The 25,411-nt window shown below is 38.3% G+C and overlaps 1 protein-coding gene across 1 annotated transcript; it reads right to left on the bottom strand.

The window, feature by feature from the left end:
* Positions 1-6,029: 6,029 nt before the first annotated feature.
* On the bottom strand, positions 6,030-25,392 carry HMGCR (3-hydroxy-3-methylglutaryl-CoA reductase). The gene is made up of 20 exons (XM_030968563.1): positions 25,339-25,392; positions 21,990-22,185; positions 21,522-21,633; positions 20,900-20,987; positions 20,722-20,806; positions 19,100-19,205; positions 18,064-18,170; positions 17,589-17,705; positions 16,942-17,093; positions 15,844-16,088; positions 15,528-15,700; positions 14,879-15,073; positions 13,624-13,782; positions 13,280-13,437; positions 12,038-12,143; positions 10,908-11,078; positions 8,816-8,956; positions 8,555-8,713; positions 8,095-8,249; positions 6,030-7,945 (listed from the first exon to the last, which is right to left on the bottom strand). The coding sequence occupies exons 2-20, from the start codon at positions 22,152-22,154 to the stop codon at positions 7,891-7,893; spliced, it is 2,649 nt and encodes an 882-aa protein (XP_030824423.1). The 5' UTR covers positions 22,155-22,185; positions 25,339-25,392; the 3' UTR covers positions 6,030-7,890.
* Positions 25,393-25,411: the final 19 nt, after the last annotated feature.

Genomic DNA, 25,411 nt, shown 5'->3' with positions numbered 1-25,411 from the left:
TGAAAATCCATCTCACTCAGCTCTCAGTCTCAGGGAAATGGGCTGCCCATGTGGGACTAGGCCTTTATCTCAGCTCTGTGTCACATGTCACGTGCTCAGAGCAGAGCTCTGCAGGGAAACCTCAGGTGAAATGAGTGATCCAGCCGTGATCACATTGAAATAATACCAGCAGAAGGGAGGGTCAGCTAGACATAAACTGGATGAAAGGTTGCTAAAACTCAGAATTTTTTCTCATCCACATTACAGACTTGAGATCCAAATCCAATTTTGTTACATCTATCAATCAAAAATGCTTTCAGATTGAGCATACAGCACTCTACATTCACTCATAGTAAATTAACAGCAAAAAGTCTTCCACCCCACAAATCTATGTGTTAGCTTTTTGAAATTAATGCAATGAATCACAACTATTTAGGCTGGAAAACATCTCAAAGTCATCAAGCCCAACCTATGACTGAACATCACCTTGTCAATTGGACCATGGCAGTGAGTGCTGCATCCATTTTTTCCTTAAACATCTCTGTTGATGATGACTCTACCACCTTCCTGGGCAGCCCATCCCAATGCTTGACAACCCTTTCAGTGAAAAAGTTCTTCCAAATGTCCAGCCTGAATCTCCCCAGGTGCAGGTTGAGGCCATTTCTTCTTGTCCTGTCACCTGTTGTCTGTGAGAGGAGACTGATCTGTACCTTTCTGCAAACTCCTTTCAGGCAGTTGTAGAGATTGACAAGGTCTCTCCCAAGCCTGTGGACTACCTTTAAAGCCCTTGTTTAAGAGTCAAATACTTAACAAAATCAAACCTAAATTTCACTTGAGTCTCATGGGACTAATATCTCATAGTATGAGACATTAGTATGTACTTACTCATACTCAGAGTATGAGTAAGTACATTTTAAAGGGGCTCACAAACTCCTTTTGACTTCTTTTCCCAGGAATTAAAAGTGCAAAAGCTCCTGAAACCTGAGAGTTTTCAACTTGCTCTGCTTTGGCAGACTTGCAGCTTTCTAAAAGGCCTATTTGTCAATGACATTTTCTGGGGTTTAGAGGACAGTCATGGTATTAAGTACCTTCATTAGTTTATAAAGTCATTACTTTGTATTCCTCCCTTTGCTCACCTTTTGGAAGAGGAGATTTTTTCTTGGATGCAATAACTAGACTTGTGGGATAGCCTTGGCAGAGAGTGAAATGCTCACCACCTATTCAGCAGGATTAGGTAGAAGAGTAGAATGAGAAAGCTCATGGGTCAAGAGAAAGACAGGAAGCTTGCTCCCTGGTTTTTGTCAGGGCAGAACATTCTTGACACGTGGAAAATCAATTTGTTGCTGATTTAAAATAATGGGAAGTTAATGGGAGACAGAAGGACAAACAGTAGAATAAGTTGTCTTGCCCCTTTTCCCGAGCTCAACTTCATTCCTTCCCTGTAGGCTCCTCTACCTAGAGTCGTAAAATCATTAAGGTTGGAAAAGGTTTCAAACCTTATCAAGTCCAATGGCTAACCTAACCCTTCCAGGTCCACCAATAAACCATGTCCCTGACTGCCACATCTGCACCTCTTTTAACATTGCCAGGCTCAGTGATACCACCGCTTGCCAGAGCAGGGCGGTCTGTCCCAATGCTTGTCTCCCCTTTCAGTGAAGAACTTCCTCCTGATATGCAGTCTAGCCCTCCCCTGCTGCAGCTTGAGACTGTTTCCTCTTCTGCTTGTGCTTGTTACCTGGGAGGAAAGACCAACCCCACCTGGCTACAGCCTCCTTCCAGGCACTTGTAGAGAGCGATGAGGTCTTCCCTGAGCTTCCTTTTTTCCGACTAGACAGCCCCAGCTCCCTCAGCCACACTCCTCACAGGAGTTGTGCTCCAGACACTCCATCAACTCCGTTGCTCTTCTCAGGACTCACTCCAGTGCCTCAACGTCTTTCTCATACTGAAGGGCAATTACTCTGCTCAGTTATGTAATAGGCAATTTACATCATGATTTCATTACATAATTTGCATTTTGAAAAGTTGTTGAGAGAATTTCAAGGTTGAAATTACTCATTAAGTGATTTTGTGTGTTAACAGATAATTCAGGGGCTGAGTTGTATGTCAGTAGTTGAGGGACCATTGTACCTAAAGGGACTACATTAAGTTATGGCACAAGCGGAGGAATTCATAATAAACATCAGGTGATTTGTGACTTAGCATGAGCCTCAGTGTAATGCACATTATGATTTATTCCTCCCCACCTCACAAAGCAAGAACAGTTTCCCAATGAGTTATTTCAGTAAACTGGCCAGCCTGGTGGCTTGAGACTTTGCCCCATTCCTAAGATTGTATCGCCAAAGCAAAAACTAAAGTTGCATGTAATTTTCTATGCTATGTGCTTGCATTCCCTGAATTTTAAATGCCAAATGTAGAGTGCATTGTTAGATATTAAAAGAAACTGCTACGAGGAATTAACTTAGAATTCTCTGCTCTTCAGACTTACTTACCCAGGAACAATTTTCATAAGGGAAAACCGAGATTATCCTACAAAAAGTATAATTCTGTTTATCAAGAAACTCTGTGAACAGTGGTGTCACTCTTTGCACCTTATAGACCTGCCCATTTTTTTTTCGCTAAAGAAGCATCTTTTAGAGCCAGTATTCCCAAAAGTTTAACTGATTTTAACCTCTGGTGTTGTTAAACTGGACCAGCTCACACAGAGCTATGCCAGCTCTCTCATAGAAAAGTTGGGAAGTGAGATGGACTCCTCTGTGTACCATTACATTTGTATGTGGCTTGTTTCAAGTACCTTTTCAAAAGAAGTTTTACCCTTAGCAGCATCATTATACCTGAGCATAAACCTGTGCAGTGGGTGAGTGTGGCCTGTGGGTGAGAAACTGATGCAACCAGTGCTGGGCAAAAGAAGGTAGCAACATTGCCCATTTGTTTTGAGGATGAGGGAACGTTTTTAGCGCAGCTTTATGCAGTGACTGCCTCCATGGAAGACCATGTTTCTGAGACTGCAGATTGAGAATGATGCAGCCTCTGGCATACACGTACTGTAGTATTACCTTCCATTTGCTCTCGGAGCCCAGTGGTTCATTAAGGGGACACAGGAAGCAATTTGGCAAACTGTGCTGTGGTACCAGGTGCAGAGCTAGAAGCTAGACTTGTGTGCCTTGTCTTGTGCTGAGCATGATAGACTTGCCTAACTGTGGTCCTTCACTCAATGATCCTGGGAGAGACTGATAATTGACATAATTTTTATGGCATAGCTATTTTCATCCAGGTGTTCCAGCTTGTGAAAGTGTGGACTGACCTTGTAGAATTCTTCTCCAGAAGGATAAACTGGCTAAGGAAGAAATTATTTCTTGTGAGGGGGCTGAGATGCTGGAACTGGGAAGTTATGGCTGAACCATGACTGGAAGTGTTCAAGGTCAGGGTGGAGGGGCTTTGAGCAGCCTGACTTTATGTTTCTGGTGGTGGATAAAGAAAGAGGTGATTTTTTCCATTCTGTTACTGCTGCCTGGTATGAGCAAGGAGGGGAGAAAGGAAATATGGCTGGCTCCTGTTAACACTCAAGTTCTGTCTAGTGCACTGTGTCCACAGGAGAGGCCTCCAGGAGGATCCATGAAGAAGAGAAGGTCATCATGTCTGTTGCACTGTGTGCCATCAGGCCACACAACAGGAAGGAAGAATGTCAGGAAGGAACATGTCAGATGCATCAGGCTGATGCCTTTCTAGCCTGTGGAGTCAGCAATGTTAGGTTTAGATTTGGACTCAATGATTCTAAAATTCTGTTCTAACCTAAACAGTTCTGTGATTCTCTGGTCTAGTGAAGGTGTACCTGCCAACAGTAGTGGGTGTTGAAATTAATGCTCTTTTAAGTCCCTTCCAACCCAAACCCTTCTGTGATTCTAAGAGCTGGTCTTTACTTGGCTGTTGTGGATCTCACTTGTTATGGGTATTGGTGCCAAGATCCAGATTTTCTATTTTTATACAGGCTGTGGCTGGGATGAGATTAGTTGTCTCCATAGCATCCTGTATGAGGCTGTGTTCTGGATTAGTGACTAAGAACATTGGTTACACAGCAGTGTTTTGGCTGTTGCTGAGCAGGGGTTGCCAGCATCAAGGCTTTATTTTTGTCCTTCTTCTTCTCCTCCATTTGCTGCCAGTGAGTAGGGTAGAGGTGGGTGAGAGGCTCTGAAGGAACACAGGGAGTCACATCTGATCGCAGCTGCCCACAGCAATATTCCATACCAGATGGCATTGTGCCCAGCACCAAAAGCTCTGGGGAAAAGAAGAGAAAGTGGGGACATTCGTGGTTATGGGATTTGTTTTCCCAAGTAACTGTTATTGTGCCAAAGCTCTGCTTGCTGCTAGGGAATTCTGAATAAATTCTTTGCTTTGCTTTCCGTGTGTAGCTTCACTTTATCTCCTAAGCAGTCTCTATCTCAATCTGTCTTCTCATTTTTGCCTTTACAATTTCTCTTTTCTGTCCTGCTTGAATGGGGGTGAACAAGGTCAACCCACCAAATTCTTCTAGGAGGCCTGAGTCCTAGTGAGCATGGAATGGGAGCAACCTATGAAAGCTGGGGCTAAAGCTCTTGGAGTCCCCTAAGAGCAGACTGAAGTAAAAATGGTGGTTAAGATAGGATGCTAAGTAGCTTTGCATTGTGTAATAGACTGCAAAAGCCTTGGAGCACTGAGGTGAGATTAACTTTGGAAGCAGGCCTTCTCCCTTCCACAGGCTGGTAAGCAAGGTGAGCCTGGGGCCAGCAGCCATTCCCAGGCAGGAGGACAAGGTATGGAATTGTCAGTGCTAGGGGTGTCACTGGGATACACACCAGTGTCACTACTTACTCTGTGTGCAGGACAAGGTGGACCTGACAGGAATACAAACTTGCCCTGAGGCAAGACAGGATCCCAAACTATCATCTTGTTTCAGCAGGTATCATTGTGCAATATAAACCTTCCCGAACCAAAGCCAAAGGGAAAAAGAGGATATGATGTTGAAAATGGTAAGCCATGTCCTAAAGAAGATGGAGAGGATCACGTATCTGAAAAACACTCAGAGTAGTAGCCACAGCTCTCACTGCACCCCAAAAGACAGCTGGAAGGAGTAGGACAGGCCCTCTACCACAGCTTTTCCCAGGGCTGTATTCACCTTATGAGCAAGGTTCACATCAAGGATGAAAATTGTCCACTGTCTGTGCACTGACACACCCAGTGTGTACTTGTACACTCGAAAGCAAGTGGTTTCCCAGCTGTGCTCTTTTCCAGGAATCAGTTTGCATGCCTAGGAATGCCTGTGCTGGAGCCTGGCAGAGCCACATCCCCCCATGTCAGCACCTGCTATACCCCAGGCTTCCAGTATCACAGCTCTGCTCAGGGTGCATATTGTGGTGATGTGTGCTGGAGCTGCTCCCCCCATCAGGAAGGTTCAGTAATGTGCAGTTCACTGACAGGGCCTTGCAGCAGCTGGGGAAAAAAAGTGGGCAACAGCTGTGTGGTTGGAGGCAGCTGGGGCTGCAGTGCTTGCAAGCCTCACAGTGCTGCAACTTCCACACCAGGCAGCAGAATGGAACTGGTGTGTTACAGGGTAAATTAGATTCAGCACACAAAGGAGAAAGGAGGTAAAGAAAGAAGCAAGGTTGTACCGGAGTCAAACACTACTTTAATTTTTTTTTTTCTTCTAGTGTTTTAAAATATTTGGGAAACCGTTATCCATAGCAAAAGTATAGCACTGAAGTTACAGCAATTCTAGAAATTCAATTCTAGATCTAGATCGGTGGTTTGATTTTGCCAAACAGGCCCCAGCAGAAGGTATCTCTCATGCTGCAGTGAGTTAGTTCTCTCCCTTGGGCAAATTGCCTAATTAAGCTTTGAGGAGAATAAATGAGTGCCAACAGGCTTCTGCAAACAAGGGGAGAAGTTCTGGTGTCACAGCCCTGGCTGTGTTTAGCACTGCTTGCCAGTGTCTCTTCATTAACTTTCTTAATTTAGACTCTCTATAAATATGTCACTAAGTCATAAAGTAAGCTTAAAATATCACAATTAAGCCAATGTGTTTTCCATAGTTTTACTGAAACTGAAAAAGTAGTTCTGTACCAAAATGTACACAGTTTAGTAATAATACAAAAAGTTAATTCTGCCAGACAGAATGTCAGTTAAATCCACCAAAATGAACACTGAACCACCATTTATTGCCAGACCAGTGTTAAATAAAATCATTGAATGAACATAGAAACAAAGTAATTTCAAATTTCCTTAAATAAAAATAGTAATTAGCAACAATACTGCAGGAAGATAAACATTCATGGTATTTGCTATTTACATGCCATCATAACATGTCTAGCATGTAGTATGTCTTCATGCTTGCACATTACATTTATGAGCTCATTACAATGAACATTAATGTGTAAATGTACTATAAAGCAACCCACCATGATGTATATCAAATCTGCACGTTAGAAGAGCACCTCTACTAGTCACCCCTTTAGGAATGACGCTGCAGGAAACCCAGTCCAATCCACTGATTCCCCCCACAAAAAGTCAAACAAGAAAAGCCAACACCAACCAAACAAAAAAATCATCAAGCATTTTAATAATTTTCCTCCTGTGATTAACTAAGCAGGGCTATGCATTTAGCAGTATTCCCAAAGGTGAATCAAACCAGAATAAACCTGGGTTTTCTTTATTACAGTAAGAACACCTGAGACTGCTTCACTGGTCCAAGTACAGTATTTTATTACAAAAACTGCTTCTTACATTAAACATGTCATTTCATTGAATCCCCTTAATTAGTACTTTTCATTGACAAAAAAGCTAAGATTTATTCTTTAAATAAATACTCTCCACCTCAAAAAGAAAGTTCAAAAGGAAATCAAAAGAAAAAAATCCCCTCCTTTTTTTTTTAAGAACAGTGTGGTTTTCTGGCTTAGTTTTATTTCAGCTGAAATGGTGGATAAACACCTATTCTTGGAGAATAAGCGTTAAACACCTTATAAAAATCCCCAACATAAGGTACACAATGTGTATGTATGTTCCTAAAGAGACTTCTTGTTAAGTAATTGTAAACATCTGTTCTTGACTCTTGTTTGTTTGAATGCACTCCTATCAAATGTTCAAGAAACTACATTTGCTTAAATACCTGTCTGACACAACTGTTTTGAAGTTACCATTTCATTTTTTCTACAAAGTACCAAAACAGTTGAAGACACTGTTCTTCCCTACTTCAGTACAGATTATATTTAACAGTTCAGAATATAAAAGATCACAAGTTTTACATAAAGGAATAACCTAAATTGTGGAGTTAAACAATGAACACTGCTTAGCTGAAGCAGCAGCAAATTAAGTATTATATATAGACAGAGATTTCTATTAAACTAATATCATTCAATTAAACTGTCTGATAGCCTAAGACCTGTTTTACATGTGAACAAATTAAAACTGGGAGTTCATAGAAAGTGATTAGGCTTGCCATCACTTAAAAAACATGCTTGCTTAACCAGAAAATAAAGATGGCAAGGACCAGTGCATTCAATCCAAGTTTACACCAACTTCTTTTGTTTTGTTACTTTAAACGTACAAAGTACATTACATTACTTTTCAGTTTAGTAGTTACCAGGACCTTATTAGGCAAAAGAATGTCAACCTGTGAAAACTGACTCTTCAGAAAATGATGTGTAAGAGTAAGAATTTGAAAGCCATGTTCAAGACATCTGACAGGACTTCTTTTCACAGTCTCTAAACACTGAAGAAGGTCAAGCATAGCTAGTCTCAAGTCTTGATCTCTTAGTTTCTCTTACACAGACATCATTGAGTTGAAGGCAATCTTTATTCTAAATTTCATATATTTTGGTTTTTTTTCCTTGTGCACCTGGTCAGCTCCTAAAACAATTCTTCATTTCAAACCCATTTTAGTATTCAAGCTGCCTTTTTAGTGCAGGTTCCTTGAAGATCCTGTAGATTTATCTTTGACCTAATAAAACAGCAAGATTACTACATTAGATAGTTAAAATGTTACACTGCTTCTATGTGCTGCAATTAGTCACATAATCATAATTGACTCTCCTGTACTTGTAAGAGGATCAAAACAGCAGATAAATACACAGAATTTCAATTTTTTACCTGTTGTGGATCATGTGGCTTTGGACTAGATGCCCCGCTGCAAGAGCAGCCATTAGTGATAACTCCCCTGCCATCACTGTAGCACAGACAATTTTAGCAAGCTGACGGGCATTTTCACCGGGGTTATCTTGGCTTGCACCTTGAACCCCTAACATCTGGAAAAAAATACAAGGCAGTATTATGCTATGAAATCTAAGTCAATTTATTATATATTTGGTAGTACTTCTAAATTATATCCAATGAGTCTCTTTGATTTTATTAAGACATTATTAAGACCTTAGTAAATGTCTTCAGCTTTAGAAACTGGATATATGAAAACAGTTCATTAGACATTTCTAACATTTTAATATAAAATACACCAAGTTTCAAGCAGCCCCATTCCTGCAATATTGCTTGCACATCACACGAAAGCAACCTTTGATTTAAGAAGATAAGTTGCTTTCAGCTTTGAGAACTATACCTGCAAACAGGCCTGCTGTGGGAGCAGGTTGGTGCCTCCACCAACAGTCCCTATTTCTATAGAAGGCATCGTGCAACTGATGTACAGGTCTTCGTTGGTGGAACCAGTTCTCTCCATCAAAGTGATGCAGTTGGAGCTGCCCACATTCTGCGCAGCATCCTTCCGATCAAGGAGGAGAAACAACAATCAGACACTTAAATCAGTGTTTGATTAAGAATTACTGAACTAAGGAAAACGTGAACTGGTGTATAACAAACCTACCTGACCACAGGCAATGTAGATCGCTGTCACAATGTTTGCTGCATGTGCGTTGTAGCCACCTATGCTACCAGCCATCGCAGAACCCACCAAATTTTTGTTTATATTAACTTCAACTAGGTCTTCCGTAGTTGTTTTCAACACCTAGACAAATAACAGATACACTTTTACTATCCTTTTCCTCAGGCAGCAGTAGAAATATTCTATTTATGGTTATTCATGGCCCTCACCCCTTGTTTGCTTCTGTATGGAATTTGAATCAATCATTGTCCTGGATACCTTTTACTTTTGTTCCGAAGGAGACTTTCAAATATAGGATGTCCAAGTAACAACGGAAAAGTCCAAACAAAGGGTTTGGACTTTCACAGGCCTTTGAGGAAAGCTCACAGGTGGGTACTCCATTTCAAAGTCTCCCTTATATTCAAAATGGAACAAGTAAAACCATCTTGGCAGAAATATCCCATTAATTTATCTTTACATGATTGTAACATTCCTGTCAATTTGTTCCAGACACTAAACTCTTGCCAAATTTGTTTTGCATCCAAATATGGAGCCAAACTGAAAAGTTCCAACACAAACCACTACTCTACATAGGTAAATAAATACTATGAACAGTAATATAAAATTAAGTGGCATATTTATTTTTAGTGACTGGATTTTGAAACTTTCAAGTAAAAGATTTATACTGAATTTAATATAAAAATGATCAAAGATGGTCAAAAGAGATACTGTTGTTGAGCAAAATTTAAGATATTCCTGCACAGCAGGAACAGTATTTACAGACATCTGTACCAAGTCTGCAGCACTGACAAAAACATAACACTTATGTATTACGAGTTCAATATAAGTAAATGTGGTGACATACAGGGCTGGGGTTTGAGGAAAACCTTCCCAAATTTACCTAAAAATTATCAGTGCCCATTATGAAAGGACTACCTCCCCTTTATTACCCTGGAATGAAATCCTGAAGTTACAAATAGATATTGCCAGTGACAACAATTCGAAAAAGAGTAAACTACCCCAGAAGACATGAATTATGTCAATGTATAAATCCATTCTGCACACACTGCTAGAATCCTGTGTTGAACTCTGTACCCAGAATTTTAGACATGGTAGAACTGTAAAATATACAGAGGTAAGCATGCTCAAAGACATACTGGAAGTCTGTTTACTCACTGCTGATAGAGAAACTAGTACTTTTTCGTCTGAAAATGAGAATAGCTGGGAAGGTGGACAGGCTGTGTCAGAGCTGTAACATCTTGAACAGTTCAGTGAAGATAAAAAGTCTTAAACATCTCCCAGTACAAAACTGGGGCATCATCAAATGTAATCAACACAAAAGTAGTTCTCACACAAGGTGAAGCTGGACTGTGGAATACTGCCCACAATACTAGTTCTAGAAGTTTATACGGTGTCCCAGAAGAGACTGGACAAATCACTAAGGGAAAGCAAGCAAAAAAACCCAACCCTATCCAGTGTGCAATCACCCACTTATAAGATCTTAAACAAGTGTTACAATGTAGTGAATTCTGCCTTGAATATTGTCTCCCAGGTGGAAGAGAATCTAAGACACTTTGTAACGGAGGACAAGCTGGCCAGAGAATACAATTGGCATTGCTTATAAAGCAATGCCCTTGGTCATGCAAGATGCCAAGACAGCTTTGGAGTAAGTAAACCACGTGATTATCTGTTTCCACTGTAGTAGGAAGCATATAAATACTGAAGAGAAAGCCATATGCATGTGAGACAAACTATGAGTGAAAGGTTAAAAGATTGGATTTAATGACACACAAAACACCACATGTAAACATCTGTCAAAATGTGGCTTAATTTTTAAGAGGTTAACCATGAAAATTCCAATGCCTTCAACTAGATATGCATCATTAAACACATACACACTATTTCACACTAGCCACAATGAAAAAGGAAGTATCTGCTGACTCAGAGAAACGGCTTATCCTACAGAAGTACCTGAAAAGACATTTAAGAACTATCCTTAACTGGAAAACAACTTTCAGTTCATATTTACGCTGTAAAGTAAGCATCCGTTTTGCAAAACGTGTGTATTTTTATAAACAAGAGAGCAGACACTTACTTCTCTAACAACCTTAGCTGGAATGACTGCTTCACAGACAACAGACTTTCCTCTTCCTTCTATCCAGTTTATAGCAGCAGGTTTTTTGTCTGTACAGTAGTTACCACTGATAGCTATAACTTGAAGGTCAGGAAACTCATCATTCAGCCTCACCAGTGCTTTTTCAGTACCCTGTTAGAGAGAAACAGTTAATAGGCTAGGTTTATCATTATGGGTGTAAAACAAACTATTCAAGGACAGTGGAACAGTATTCTAATCAGATAATCAGTTACAGTGGAAGAAAAGTAGAAAAATACAAAAAATATAATGAAGAAACAAAAAACAGAAGGGGAAAAACCACAAACAATTATGACTATCTTTTTTCTAAACTCTTTGGGAATTATATTGGGGAATAACTCATTTTTCCCAGTACATACAGACTCTCTGGATCCATTCTAGGTACATGGACATATGGGTACTATACTGAAGATACAACAGGAACTAAGTTAAACATTACAGGCATAGAATGAATCAATTTTGGATGTAGTGGAAAGAGCTTCTTTACACCAGGAAATCAAGACTAGAAAATCTGCTATATTACGACTTGTCTATGATCAGATCCACTTTTACAATGGTTCTGACTGCCTATTATAAATGAAGTTTAAGTCTAACATTATTCATTTTGTAATCTAAGGATCTAGATAAGCAATCTAAGGATCTAGATAAGCAATCTAAGGATCACATCTCAAGTTCTTCCCCATGTTTGCATAAAAACAAACAAGCAAAACTAGGGAACACCTCTCTGCTGCCACTCCTAATTCTTTATTAACTAGGTAACGATAAACACAGTAACAGAAGAATTACTGCTGGATAAAATCTTTGGCTTAAAGCAACAGTGCAACCATTTTAGCTTCTCCTATTACCAAAAATACTTTCTTTAAATAATTATAAAAACATAAAATAAAAAATTACTTTGTTCTTTCATCATTCTCTTCCTAGTTTTGTCTACACTTGACAAAAACAAACATTTTTATTATTTTGTGCAAAGACTACTGTGTCTTGTCTTTGTCTTTCAGATGTCACAGGTTATTAGGCTATTTTTAAAAAGGAATACCCATTTTTTAAAAATACTTAAGGGGACTGATCCTTACTTTTGAAATCATATTCATTCCCATTGCATCCCCTGTTCCAGACTGAAAACGGATATAAAGGTTACGACCAGCCAAACTGATGAGAAGTTTTTGTAGGCGGGCAAACCTGCAAGAAAATGTAACTATTACTTACAATCCTCATGGGAATATTAGCTTTAAGTAGCAAAATGGCAGTAAATCTTTGCAAATTGCACTGCTAAATACAGAATAACAGATTCCTTTACGAATCATTTGGAAAAGAGCTGTAAACACAACAAGTCCAGTCTTTGACAGACTTTTCAACAGGACCACAGCACCAAGTGCTATGTCCAGTCATTTCTTGAACCCTTCCAGGGATGGTGCTTTCTTGAATAAGTACTACAAAAATATTCACTGTAAAAGTGTTCACTGCCTTTTTATGTTTTCTCTCCCTGAACTTCAAGAAATAAAATATCCTGAACTGCTAACATAAATTTTATTCACTTGTATTCCTTAAAACATCTAACTACCAGATATAAAGTAATGAGGCCTTTGGAAATTCTGATGTAAGTTTTACAGCAAGGCAAAAAACATGCTATCTTCAACAGTGCAAGCTGCACAAGTCACTCAAAAGGCAGAAAGTACTGCATTTAAAAAGCAGCATGAGCTGATTCTGGCCAAAATACAGATGTATCTTTGGCTGACACCTGTTAAGAAACACAACAGGTAAGAAAATCTCTCTCTGAATCTTCCTAAAGCAAGAAGATCATCATAAGCCCTAGAGAAAACTTTAGGGCTTAAAATAGACTTATTCTTCCCACTCTTTTACGTTTTTTTAGCATTTCAATTCTAGCATTAGTTTACCTTGTATTTTCTCAGATTAATTAATATTATCATCTGAAAGGCTTATGACCAAACTTTTGAGGGTTTTTTTCTCCATAGTAACTACAGTTACAGTTACTCTGCCTAGTAAATATCAAAATAAATTTATAAGATCATTTAAAAAAGCTTAGACAAATTAATATTCTATTAATTATTATGCAACGTATATCTATTTGTTGTTAACACACAATAGTTTGCCATTATCAGTGAAAAATGTTTATTGCTGGCCTTGGCACACAGCCAGACTGACTTCTATCCTCTTAGATACTCACAACGTTGGGACAGCCAAAACAGAGATGTAATATTCTCTATTGCAGTACTCCAAAAAAACAACTGAGATCTTTCTACCATCCATAGAAGTCTTATGTCTGGAAATGAAGCTGGAACAGCCATCATACTAACCTACTTGTGCTGTCAAAAGCTTCCTTCATTATTTTAAAACCTTCAGGGCTCTCAAGCCAGACTTTCACCTCTGCAGCCTGGCAAGCAGTCGGCAACCTTACAACAGGTCCTCGAGTCATCCCATCTGCCAGAATGCGGCTACTTGCTCCTCCACCAAGCTAAAAACCAAAGCAGAAGGGGGATAACATAAGATTACTGATATTTTAGTTTTCAAGAAGTCAAAAATATGCATTGTATAAACCTGAATATGTTTAGGTTTATAAAATGCAGATTTTTATGCATTATATTTATGTATTTTATAATACAGGAAGTTTTCTAAGCTTTTAAAGTCAAACAGTACTTACACATATTGCTCTACATCCTCTGTTTGTGCTTGCTACAAGACACCCTTCTGTTGTTGCCATTGGCACCTGAAACTCTTTGTTATCCAAAACCAGTGGTCCTGCTACGCCTACAGGAATAGGCATATATCCAATCACATTTTCACAGCAAGCTCCCATCACCTTACAGAAACCACAGAAAACAATCACTTAGGTTACATTCCAGTGATACAGTACAGCATGCTACATACAATGCCTATGACTACAATAAGGCATCTTTGTCAAACACCCACAAATTTACCCATAAAGCAACTCATTGCCACCTCAAAAACTTAACAGCTACAACTATCAACACCTACTGTTATTCAATACTAGGCAAGATATATGGAATCCTGTATAGTACTAAATGTTACTTAAATAACCTGAAGTTTAAAAATTAATTTTTAAAAAATTTCAATTTTAATTTGTGCTTAAGGTAATATTATCATTCAGTTGAACTGTGGCTCAGTATTAGTAGAACTCTGCATTTCTTAGATAAGTCAGCTGCATATTTTGATAGGAAATATTTTTTGGATAACTTACAAAACTCATGCACCACCCTATAACTTACAAAACTCATGCACCACCCTAGGTTTAAAAACATTTTGAGTAATTAAAGTTGGTGCCTCATGTCTGCCTTTATATTTTTCCTTCTACATCAATTTTGACCATGCTTATTGTTAACTCACATACATGACTATGGATTTATTTCATAGAGCCATAGACTTGTTTGGGTTGGAAGGGACCATAAAGACCATCTAGTTTCAATGCCCCTGCCAAAAACAGGGACACCTTTCACTAGACCAGGTTGCTCAGAGCCCCATCCAGCCTGGCCTTGAACACTGCCAGGTTTGGACCATCCACATCTTCTCTGGGCAACCTGTTCCAGTGTCTCACCACATTCACAGTGAAGAATTTCTTCCTAACATCTAAATCTGCCCTTCTTCAGCTTAAGGCTGTTCCCCCTTGTCCTTTCATTACACATCCTTGTGCAGAGTCCCTCTTTCGCTGTCTTGTAAGCCCCCTTCAGATACTGGAAAGTGCTTTAAGGTCTTTCCAAAGCTTCCACTTCCAGGATGAAAAATCCCAACTCTATTAGCCTGTCCTCCCAGGTGAGATATTCCAACCCCCAATCAACTTAGCGGCCTCCTCTGGACTCGTTCCAACGGGTTCATGTTTTTCTTCTTCATATGTTTGGAAAATTGTTATAGTGAGTTCTGCTTGTCTACTTCGTACTCACCAAAGAATAATTATAATTCCTATAAGGAAGATACTGCAAAGATGATGGTTCAGGAAGTTTCTTAGATAACATCTGTCTGCGAATGGATACACCTCGCTCCTGGGTTTCCATCAGGGTTTCCAGTTTGTATGCAGGAATATGCTTAGCATTAACTAAGCTGATAACCTCAGCATCAGTAAGAAATTTTGCTCCTTCCTGGAAACATAAAGGGTGGAGAGAGAAAATAGAAACTCTTCTGGTGAAAATCCTTTTAAATATGTTTCTAAAAGAAAAAAAGTAACAACTTTACTTTGCTAAAGGGGTCAACTGTGAACATCAGGTTTTAGAGCAGGCCAATATATGATTAAAAACTTTCATGATCAGACACCCACTCATACGTGTACATGATGAAGCTCCAAAGACTTGGAATGTTATCAGTGATGAAGCTGATCCCTCCTCCCACCCTTCTCAACTGACTTGAGAAGTAACTCATTAAAGGGTTTTGTTTTAGCTGTGACCTCCACACCTGCCCATGTTATTAAAGCCATGTAATTTCCTGAAGAATGATATTAGAACCAAAGGGAATATCTAAAAGCTGGGAAAAGAACTCTAACAATTCTTAAATCAGATGTTGCAGTAGGGGTTAAATAAAATAGTTATTTTTCCACACCTCTGCATTTCCAAGTATACGAACACATTCCTCAATAGAACGTGGTTCTTTAGGTAACTCAATCTCTTCCTCTTTTCCACTCAGATATGAAGAAGTTTCCACAGGGCTGGAATTGCCAACCACAAATGTAGCCTTGGTTGATGACTCTGCTAATACAGGTTTTATGACTTCAGCTGCACAAAGATAATAAAAATGAACTCTGGTTAACAAAATCCTGAAGTTTTGGTACCAAATATAATATGCTACCAAAGATTGCACAATTTGTTCCAAATACTCATTAACGGGTCCAGACTTTAGAACTATAAAAATTACCTACCACTTTCATCTTTGGGAATGAAAACTTCTTCTCCTGTGTTAGATTTCTGATTGTTTTTCAGAAGTCCAGTCTGCTTCCTGCAACAATTTTCAGGGACTTTTTTCTGTACCATCACAGGAGATGTTATGGGATTCTTCAGTGAGAGGGTAGATTCAGTCTCCGCTTGCTCAAAGAAAATATACTTGACAGCAAGGAGAAGGGCTAATCCAAGCGTGATTACTTGCTCAATATCCATACTGGCCATTCTAAAAATGATCAAAAAGTAAATATACAGTATATACAATTTGTTGCTTATAACAGCATTCTGACATTTTTTGCTTCAGAAAGGGTAATAATTCCATCCTCATATAGTTACAGAAATTCCACTCAGGAGAGATTTTCTACCAGGATGTTGAAGTATGCTAGGCTAGGGTGAAAAAATCATTCATCATACTACTACCAACACGAAAATCTTCAGATGTCATTAAAGAGTTACATAAATCTGGGTAAAAAGCAGCCCCAGTAAGAAAAATGACTGTAAAAGATTCACTGATAGCTACATCAAATTGATTTGACACTTGTCCCCCAATGACAAGACAAAGTTTCATTTATCATCCTCTACCAATTAGAACTACGATGATGCAAGATGAACTGCTAAGAAGGGACAAATATCCCATGCCTATACCAGAAAGTTCTGACTTCTCAGAAATAACATGAAATGACAGGTGACACTAACTTGAATTGAGCTGAAGGAAAAACCATAGTATAAAATGAGTTTTGCACCTTTTGCACTTAGGTGTGAACGGTCACAAACTCTGTATAAGTAATGACTCTAGTGCAGTCTTAAAATTATTTCCCAGTATGCTGTGAAAGATGCTAGTGGGAAAAGACAATGTTTTGAGGCATACAGGAGAGCTAGCTCTTGATCATGTTCTTGACTACTTCAAGGGTTTGGACAAATGGCATAATATTGACACTTCTTCTGAAATGTCACCTCTGGTTCCAAGACATCCTATAGTGGTCAGACCTGAAAGTCTTCAAGTCTTGTCATCTAGGACAAGCTTCTAGCTTGGCAGCAGCAGAAATACAGCACAATCACACTTCTGTGAAGCCACCCACCGAGAAAGGTAGAACTGCCACAGTGAAACATTAGGTTCAATTCTCTTTGGTGCATTCTCATCCAATCCCACTGAATTTTCAACAGTACTATTTTGAGCAGCTGGTTCCGCTATCCAACGACTGTGGGCATGAACAAGAACCAAACCCAGTGACTGTATAAAAAACACAAAACAAGTATTAATTTTTCAAATGTAACTTGGTATCAAACCTAGCAAGAGTAAATATTGCCCTCTTTTTGTTTGGGTTTTTTTGCTCATTTTTTCCCCCCATGCTTCCCATGCTTCTAAAATCCAAAGCTGATTTTCCACACCTCTAATTAACACCCTTTTTGGCTTACTGTGACACTGTTGTATAGCAGCTTTGGATGTATCCCACTTACATTTTTCTCTTGCTCAAGAAATAAGCAAAGGAAGCTGAGGGTACTGCAGGGGTAAGAGGGAGTACACATAAAAGAGTCCTGAGTGCTTGGCACAGAAATGGCATAGGCAGAAAAATGACAGGTGTAGATACAGGGGAAGTTAATTAAAAACTACGACTAAGTTCAACTAATGGGCTTCAGAATACAAGTCTATAGGAAACAAGAGTTTGATTTTTGCACCAGGACACCTCACTGATTGCATAACCACAGGTGAAAAAGAGCCACAAACCATAATCATTTTGACCCTCTGTGTCACAGGATTTGGTTTATTCTCTTCTTCTTCCAGAACACGAGCAAAATGACTAAGCTGCCATATAGGGCGCCCTTCACGACTCTCTCTTGAAAGCTGCAATAAAATAACAAAAATAGGTCATATATAGTGTCCATTAGAAGAACCAACAAATGAGATCCCACATTACATTTTTATTTGATTATTGACAAATTACCAAGAGTCTACAGTTAGACTTTCAATTGTGAAAAACCCTGGACAGACAATAAGTGACAGTATCATCTGTTTAGTTTGCTTTAGATCACAACTACTACTGAGTGTGACTCATTTACTGTGATATTTACACATTGCTGCCATCAGTTTACTTTGAAAGGAATATGAACATGCTGGCATGTTAACTCCATGATGAAAAATATAGCCTACAGAAGCACAGGGCTGAGTACTAAACTTGAGGTTGTCTTGAAGCTGGTCTTACCTCTAATACCAAGGACACACAAGCTGGAAAGAAGGTCATGAAGACAAAGTAGTTGGCAAGAACAGACATACAGCCAAAGCAGCACATAATTTCAAGCTGTCGTACACCTAAATAAAAAGACAGTTTTCACATTTGAATATGCAATTAGCTATAGTTGAAGAAGTGCTGCTGGACTAAGAAAGAAATCATTAAACTGACATTGCTGATTACAGAAGGAACTATTAAGGTTAATTTAAAACAAGCATCTTAAGGCCTACTCATTGTGCATTGGCTTACTCTAAGCACAATATGCATTTATGGATTGACAGAAAAGTATTTTAAGGTGTAATTCTAAATGAATACAAATGAAGTTCACCAAGATTTTAAACTTCATCATGAAAGCTTGAAACTCCTTACTTGTTTGAGCAAAAAAAATTAGCCAACATTATGTACTGAACTCCCTTTTCAAACATGGGATGTTCAGGCAAGCAGTAACAGCATACACCCCACCTACTCTTTCACAAGTATCAAGAAAAAGCCATGTAATGTATGTTGTACATGCAGTACACAACTGCCTTAGTAAGGATGAAAGAGCTAACAGGATAAATTGGTTTAAAAAACTATATACAGCACCAAAATGAGTTTTTATCCCTAAGATATAAAGAGAACAGCTTATTAATACACAATACCCTGAAAGGACCAAAATTATTTGAAGAGCAAATGCTCTTCAAATAAGAAGATGCTGTTAAGGTATGCAGTGTAGCTGAAAAAAACCCAAACCAAATCTTATGAAAGCAGCTGCACAGAAGTTCATTCCTGCTGCACAACGCTCAAGGAAAGCCATTACTAGTATTTCAAACTTTGGTTCAGCATGTATATATTATTCATATTTGCAGTAACCAGTAAAATAAGCTAATTAGGAGATAGATAAATAAATAGATTAAATTGGTCCACTCTCATAGGTAACACTTATTATTTGAAACTCTCCATATCCTAATGTCTCTCAAAAGGCCTTTTTTAACTGGAAATATTTAGATCCTTACACTGTATGGCTCACCTGACATGGTACCAACACCAATTACAAGACACTCCACGAGTGCATCCAGGGTAAACGTAGGGCCTAATATTGCCATCCCACGTGAAATATTTTCTCTTACTTCATCCTAGAAAGAAAGATTTCTGTCCATTAACATGAAGACAAAAACCAAATTAAGTTATATATAACATGACAAGTAAACAGAGTAGTATTATGGTGGCAAGGCCTTCTAAAACACTTATTGAAAATGAACTATTATGAGAAAGCATACAGAGAATCTATTCTATTTCCTCTAAGTTATTATACTTTTACAGTCTATTGACACAAAATTATTTAATTTTGATTAATTTCTCTACCTTTGCCTTATCAGTATTTTAAGCTTCTACAACACTGATGGGCAGAGACACTAATTACAGTAAATTCAAAAGAATACCACTTCTAAATCTGAAGACATGAAATAGAAGACATTTGTGTCATGCATTTCAAAATTTCTTACAATCACATATCTGTACTTCAACTACTATTACTTTAGTATTTTATATTTAACTCTCTAGACTCAGCTGATAGAAAAGAGGTCACAAAAGGCACTAAAGCTTTCTGCTGGGGAGAAAAGGATTTCCTCCAGAAAGCAGGCATGATAAAGTCTAGAAAGTTTGCTACTGTTTTCCTGGTGATGGTATTTTTAGGGCAGCAGGGGGTAAAAAACTGCAGAAGAAACCTATTTGTAAAATATTCTCTTAAAAATTAGTAAAAAATTCTGTACCTGCAGTAATCATAAATAATATAGAACACATTATATTGCATATATAGAAACTGTACATTGTAATATACACTAAATTAAAATATAACACATAATGTTTTGTCAAAATTAGTATGTGCAAATGCCATGTACAGTATTTTGTAAGCACAAAGTAATCCCAGTTAATATACTTTTAGTCCAGAATTTGGACTATTAGGAAACAAACATTACCAGGTACAACAAACAAGCTGTCCTGTCAATCTCTCCCAATGTGTTGTGTTAAATGTACTGGAGTATGGATGTTCTTGTCTGCACATATGCTACAATCGTTCTGCTAACATTTGGCCTAAAAATATGCTTCTTTTTGTAGTAACAGTGTAACATTGGATGTGTCTTTAGATACTGTTCCTGAGTCCTAGAAATTAACTTTTTTACTGTCAGTAACCATTTTAAGGAAGACTTTGTCTAGGAACTTTAGCCTCCTTCAAAGAGCTGTAAGCATTGCTGGTTTAAAGTTCCAATTTAAAGAAGTCATGCTCATACATACAATTAACAATGCCCATGGCTGTGCACACTAGTTTTACCATATAACTATCCACTTGAACACTGATCTGGTTTGAAGACAAGAGAACAGAGAATCTGGATAGAATTTGATCCTTTTATTATTTATGCATTCCCAAGACATTATTTGCCTGTGTGTCTCTCCACTTGGATTACTCATACAATTATAAAATGGCTTGACTTGAAAGGAGCCTTCAAGCTCACCTAGGTTCTAGTCACCTGCCATGGGACAATGTTCTATTCTGAACATTAAATTAGAAATCACCATTGCAAGACAAACAAACAAAAATCCCAAAGCAAAGCACTAAACAACCAAAAAATCCTCAAAAATAACTCCCCTGACCTGTGAGTTGGAACTGAGCGCAAATTTGGCTAATGCACTTGCTCTTGACAAATCAATCAGAAGCAGGAAGAATGGTAAAGCTTCACTGAAAAAAAAGAGGCATATGTTAAAATTCAAGGTTTATGGTACAGGAAAAAAAATATAAGCATGAAATCCAGAATAACAATTCATTACTTACTTTAAACCTGTCAGTTCTTTATCCAAGAAGTGAATTACCACTGTACTAAAAACAAAACTTGAGAAGATTGTGAAGAGGCCAGCAATACCTTAAAAAAACAAGAGAATAGGATTTTTTTTGTTTATATACATTGGAAGAGGAAAAGGAAAAGAAAAAAAAAACCCAAAGTTTCCCCACTTTTAGATGTATCATGACAATGAATGATAATTCCTGTCTCAGTGCATTAACAGCAGTTGAGACACAAACTGAAGGAGATGCTATTTTTATAGATATTAAAATCTAAAATTTGCAATGCATTCAAAATAAGACTCAAAATAAAAGCCATAAATCTTAAGTAAAATTAAAACTGGCTTAAACAGCTCTACAATTTTAAGTATTTCACATAATAAACAGTTATCTCAAGAATGACATTTTCAGTGTTTATATAATCTTACACAACCTTTCACTAAAAAAAATAGTACTTTGATACATGCAAAACATTTTTTCTGCTATCCAGAAAATAATTAAAATAATGCTGTTGTGAACATAAGGATTAAAAGGTTAGTATCTGTTACCAATTTAGGTAAACCATATCCCCCACAATTAAAACACATACAGCAAATACAAAAATCAGATACAATACCTAAAATGTATTTTGATCCAAGCTGCCTTAGGTTCTGAAACTGGAAATATATATAAAGAATTGCTATGCAGCGTGTGATTGTCAGGATGATGATGTCACTGCTCAGAACATCCTGCATGAAATACAAAGCAATTTAGTTACCTTTTACACTACGGGAAGTCCATTGTGAAATGTTAAGTCCATTGTGAAGCTGCATTAAAAGTGAAGTTCCAGGAAAAAATAAACATCACTGTTATTCTCGCCTTAAAAATTAAAAATACTAAAATGCTTGGTCATTGCATCACTGTTTGCCTACTGTTTTGATATCCAAAATAAGAAAAGAAGGCCACAAAGAAGCTTCTCCATGGATACTTTACTCCTAATACATCACAGCTTGCTCATATTCTATAGAAAACCCTGGATGTACTGATTAGCACAAAAAAAAATATTTTAAATCCTTACACCAAATAAATTATTTTAAACCCTTACTTCTTCAAGTTTGGGGCACTCATAATTCCAGCCACAGATCTTGTCATTCCCAGTGAACATCTTCATAGACATCATGCAGATTGTGAGAGTCACTGTTCCCACAATGACTTCCCATGGATGAGAGGCTACAAAAAGGCCATGCATTCGGAAGAGTCTGGACAGCATTTTCAAGGCTGTTTTTCTATACTTTGCAAACCTGCAGCAAAGGAATACTTCATATAAGTACACAATTCAGTGAAAAAAGATGCAACTCTACACTTTCCTGCAAGAGATCCTTCAGGAAATAAAAGCAAAACCACTTAAGGCAGAGAAGAGTAAAGAAACTAATCTTTGCCTTTCCTTCAGTCATCCATGTAAAACACATCTACTTCTAATATTCCAAAATACAGTGTGATCTTCTCCTGTCTTCTCAACCTTTTTTGTTATACTACCCATTTTCCTGGTTTCTTCATGGACTTTGCCACTGGTCATCCATTAGAGTATGGTTCTAGTAAAGCCAAGGTTGAGGGCTCAATCCCAACAAAGGCCATTCATTCAACAGCTGAACTCAATAACTTTTGTGGGTCTCTCCACATCAGAAGATTCTGTGATTCTAACAGTAAGGCCTCACTACTCTCACGAGATCTCTCGAAATCTTCCTATCATACAATTTTGATACTGCTTTGACTCAAAATTCTTGTTTTTACCTTCTACGTAAGCACTCACCAAATTCTGTTATTTCTCTGTACTCATTCTTCTTGTCAAAAATACTGATGAGCTATAAAAATTATCAATTAACCATTACTGGTAATACTCAACAGCAGGAATTGCAATGTTATGTTTCTGACTGTGTCTTCTCTACTTTCCATTCAATATTATTCTATGATACAAATTAATTATAATTCAAAAATATTCCTTCTTCATCAAAAGCATGCAAGCCCTCACATAACAGTATTGTGCCAGTCCTCTTCTACCCTTTACTATTCCCTGGTTACTGGTGCATTTCATCATCCCTCTGCTTCCAACAGATAACAAACATTTACCAGAAATTTTCACAGCTGTCCTTCACATAACTAACAATATGAATGTTCAACATGTCCTTCAGACCACATCCTGGTCTATCTGTTCTGTGTTGTTTCTTTATGCAAGTCTGTCAAAGATCTTTACTTATGTTTTATGGCATAGAAATAAATTGCCATAACATTCTCACATACATTAGTAACTGGACTTTCCTCACTGCACAAAAACAACAGCTTACAAAAGTGTACTGTAAAGTTCAAAAAATGCTTAATAGCCTGGCTAACAGGGACAGTCTGCAATGTACATGTGCCAATCTAGTACTGCAAGATTTCCATGGAGGCCTGAGGGTTCTACATACCACCACCTGAAAGTGGATTAAAAAAATCCATTTGTGTTGTCCTAAATGCAACCATCCATCCATGGGGCTTTTGGTATTATTTATTTTGCTTGGACATCAAAAATGAAGCCAACATTCAATGGAGAAAATAAGAGACAGGCAAATCTATCTGCCTAAGTGCTCCTGAAGATACCAGAATCATCTTGGTTTCCTACCAATACCAATCTGAATCACATGAGCACAAAGAGCAATTATTTATTTTTCTCTATCCTTCCACAGTGAAGGTGTGACAGGATGTTTGTGGCTCGTGGAGCCAAACTTGGAAAATAATTGAGAAGACTGCCTTTCTTTAAGAACAAATTATTTCATTTCCTAACTAAATCTTTTTTTAAAAATCAAATAAAAAACTAACCCCCTCCTTTTTCTCTATATCATGTACACTTCATTCTGTTCTGTAAATTTAAGCAATTATTGCAAAGCTGTTTCACACTGGTATTATAATTTCTCCTCAGCATAATGGAAGGTACATTTTAATAAAGAAAACTAAAATAAAACCCAGCCAGAAGAATACCTGTGCTGAAAATTTTGAAACAACACAAAAAATACAAAAGGCATCACAACATCCTCTGAAAAAACACATAATTTTGAATACCACGCTATTTCAGGAAAATCATAACTAGCAGTTACTACATGACTTTATTATAGAGTTCTACCAGTCCTGAACCTAGTAATACTGCTAATACAACTATTTCACGTGTTTCATTTTGGAATTATTATCTGACAATCAAAAAAACAATTAGGATGGCTAGGAAGATATCAGAATCTTTTATTCAGAAATTGTTTTTCCTATTTCTAAACAAAAATGGTAAAAGTAAAATGGCTTCACATAATTAATTGTATGTGGGGGGAATGCATTAATTCATTTATTAAAATAATGATCCATAGTATCTTACTTGTATTATTAACTGCTGCTATCCTGAAATACAGGATGCCTCATCACTCATCTTGGGGTTAATTCAGTGATAATAAGTCCTAGCATAAAAGGATTCTTTAAAGTTTTTGTGTTTATTTAACCTGCCCAAAGCGCAGGATGCTTCCTACTATGCAGTTGACACTTCTAGAAAATATTGATCATTTCACACAGTGATTCTGCATTACAGTGATGTAAAAAAAATCTGAATGCATAACATCAGCTGGTATTTCTGTTTAAAATATTTATGCACACACACTGACTTGTAGCTTGGAATTATCAAGATATAACATTAAATATAAACCTAAACTTTAACATCTATGTAATTCTATTGAGTTTCAAAACGGTGGTTCAAAAGGGATGCTTTATAAATCCTGTTTGTCTTTGTTTTCAATTAAAAATTTCTACGAGACTAGGAAATAAAGCAATCAATTTTGAGAATAAAAACAGAATGCAAAATATGGACAAACCCCAAATGTGACTCCCTCAAACATTAGCCAGAGTGTAAAAAGCAAACTAGACCGGTTGTATGTAATCGTTTAGAGCAATTACCACCCACGTAACAGTACGACTTGCCCCTTAAACTCTTAAGGTTTGTTACACAGCTCTCACTAACCTCAGAGCAATCCTCTGCAACACCATCTATTCGATCAGCACTAACTTCCCATCTCCTGCTATCTGACTCAGCAGTACCCACAGCAACCAAGCGGCAGTAACAGCCGAGAGAAAACCTGCGCGGAGCTCACCCGGAGCGCACACGACAACATAGAGACCCGGCCAGAGAGGCATTTTTTGCCGAAGAGGCGAAACGCGGGCAGCCCGACGGCACCAGGAGGGTAACGGGACAGCGACACGGGCATCTCCGCACGCCACCCAGGGCGGCAGTGAAGCGCAGCGGCCGCCACTCCCTACGTGCGGCGATAGCGACGCCGCCTTTCCGAACAGGCACTCGGGCCCAGAGCTGGCACCCTCCCGCCCGGAGGGCACGGCGGACGCGTGTTCCCAGCCCCACGCCCCCCGCAGCCCCGCCGGTCCCCGCTCACCGCCGCGCTCCAGCCGCGCTCCCCGCTCCGTGCCGCCGCGCCCCGGACTGCGCCGCCGGCCCCGCTCCGTCCC

The sequence above is a fragment of the Camarhynchus parvulus genome, chromosome Z, assembly GCF_901933205.1.
Source record: "Camarhynchus parvulus chromosome Z, STF_HiC, whole genome shotgun sequence".
In the NCBI taxonomy this organism is placed as follows: domain Eukaryota; kingdom Metazoa; phylum Chordata; class Aves; order Passeriformes; family Thraupidae; genus Camarhynchus; species Camarhynchus parvulus.
This window is presented reverse-complemented; position numbering and strand designations above follow the sequence as displayed.

Bases quoted from the DNA above. Each gene is read 5' to 3' on its own strand.
- HMGCR (XM_030968563.1), bottom strand. From the start codon at position 22,154: ATGCTGTCCAGACTCTTCCGAATGCATGGCCTTTTTGTAGCCTCTCAT. The intron at 21,634-21,989 runs GTAAGGGTTTAA...TATTTCATGCAG, and splicing joins AGTGCCCCAAACTTGAAGAA to GATGTTCTGAGCAGTGACAT. The intron at 18,171-19,099 runs GTGAGCCATACA...CTTTTTATTTAG, and splicing joins TGGTGTTGGTACCATGTCAG to GTGTACGACAGCTTGAAATT.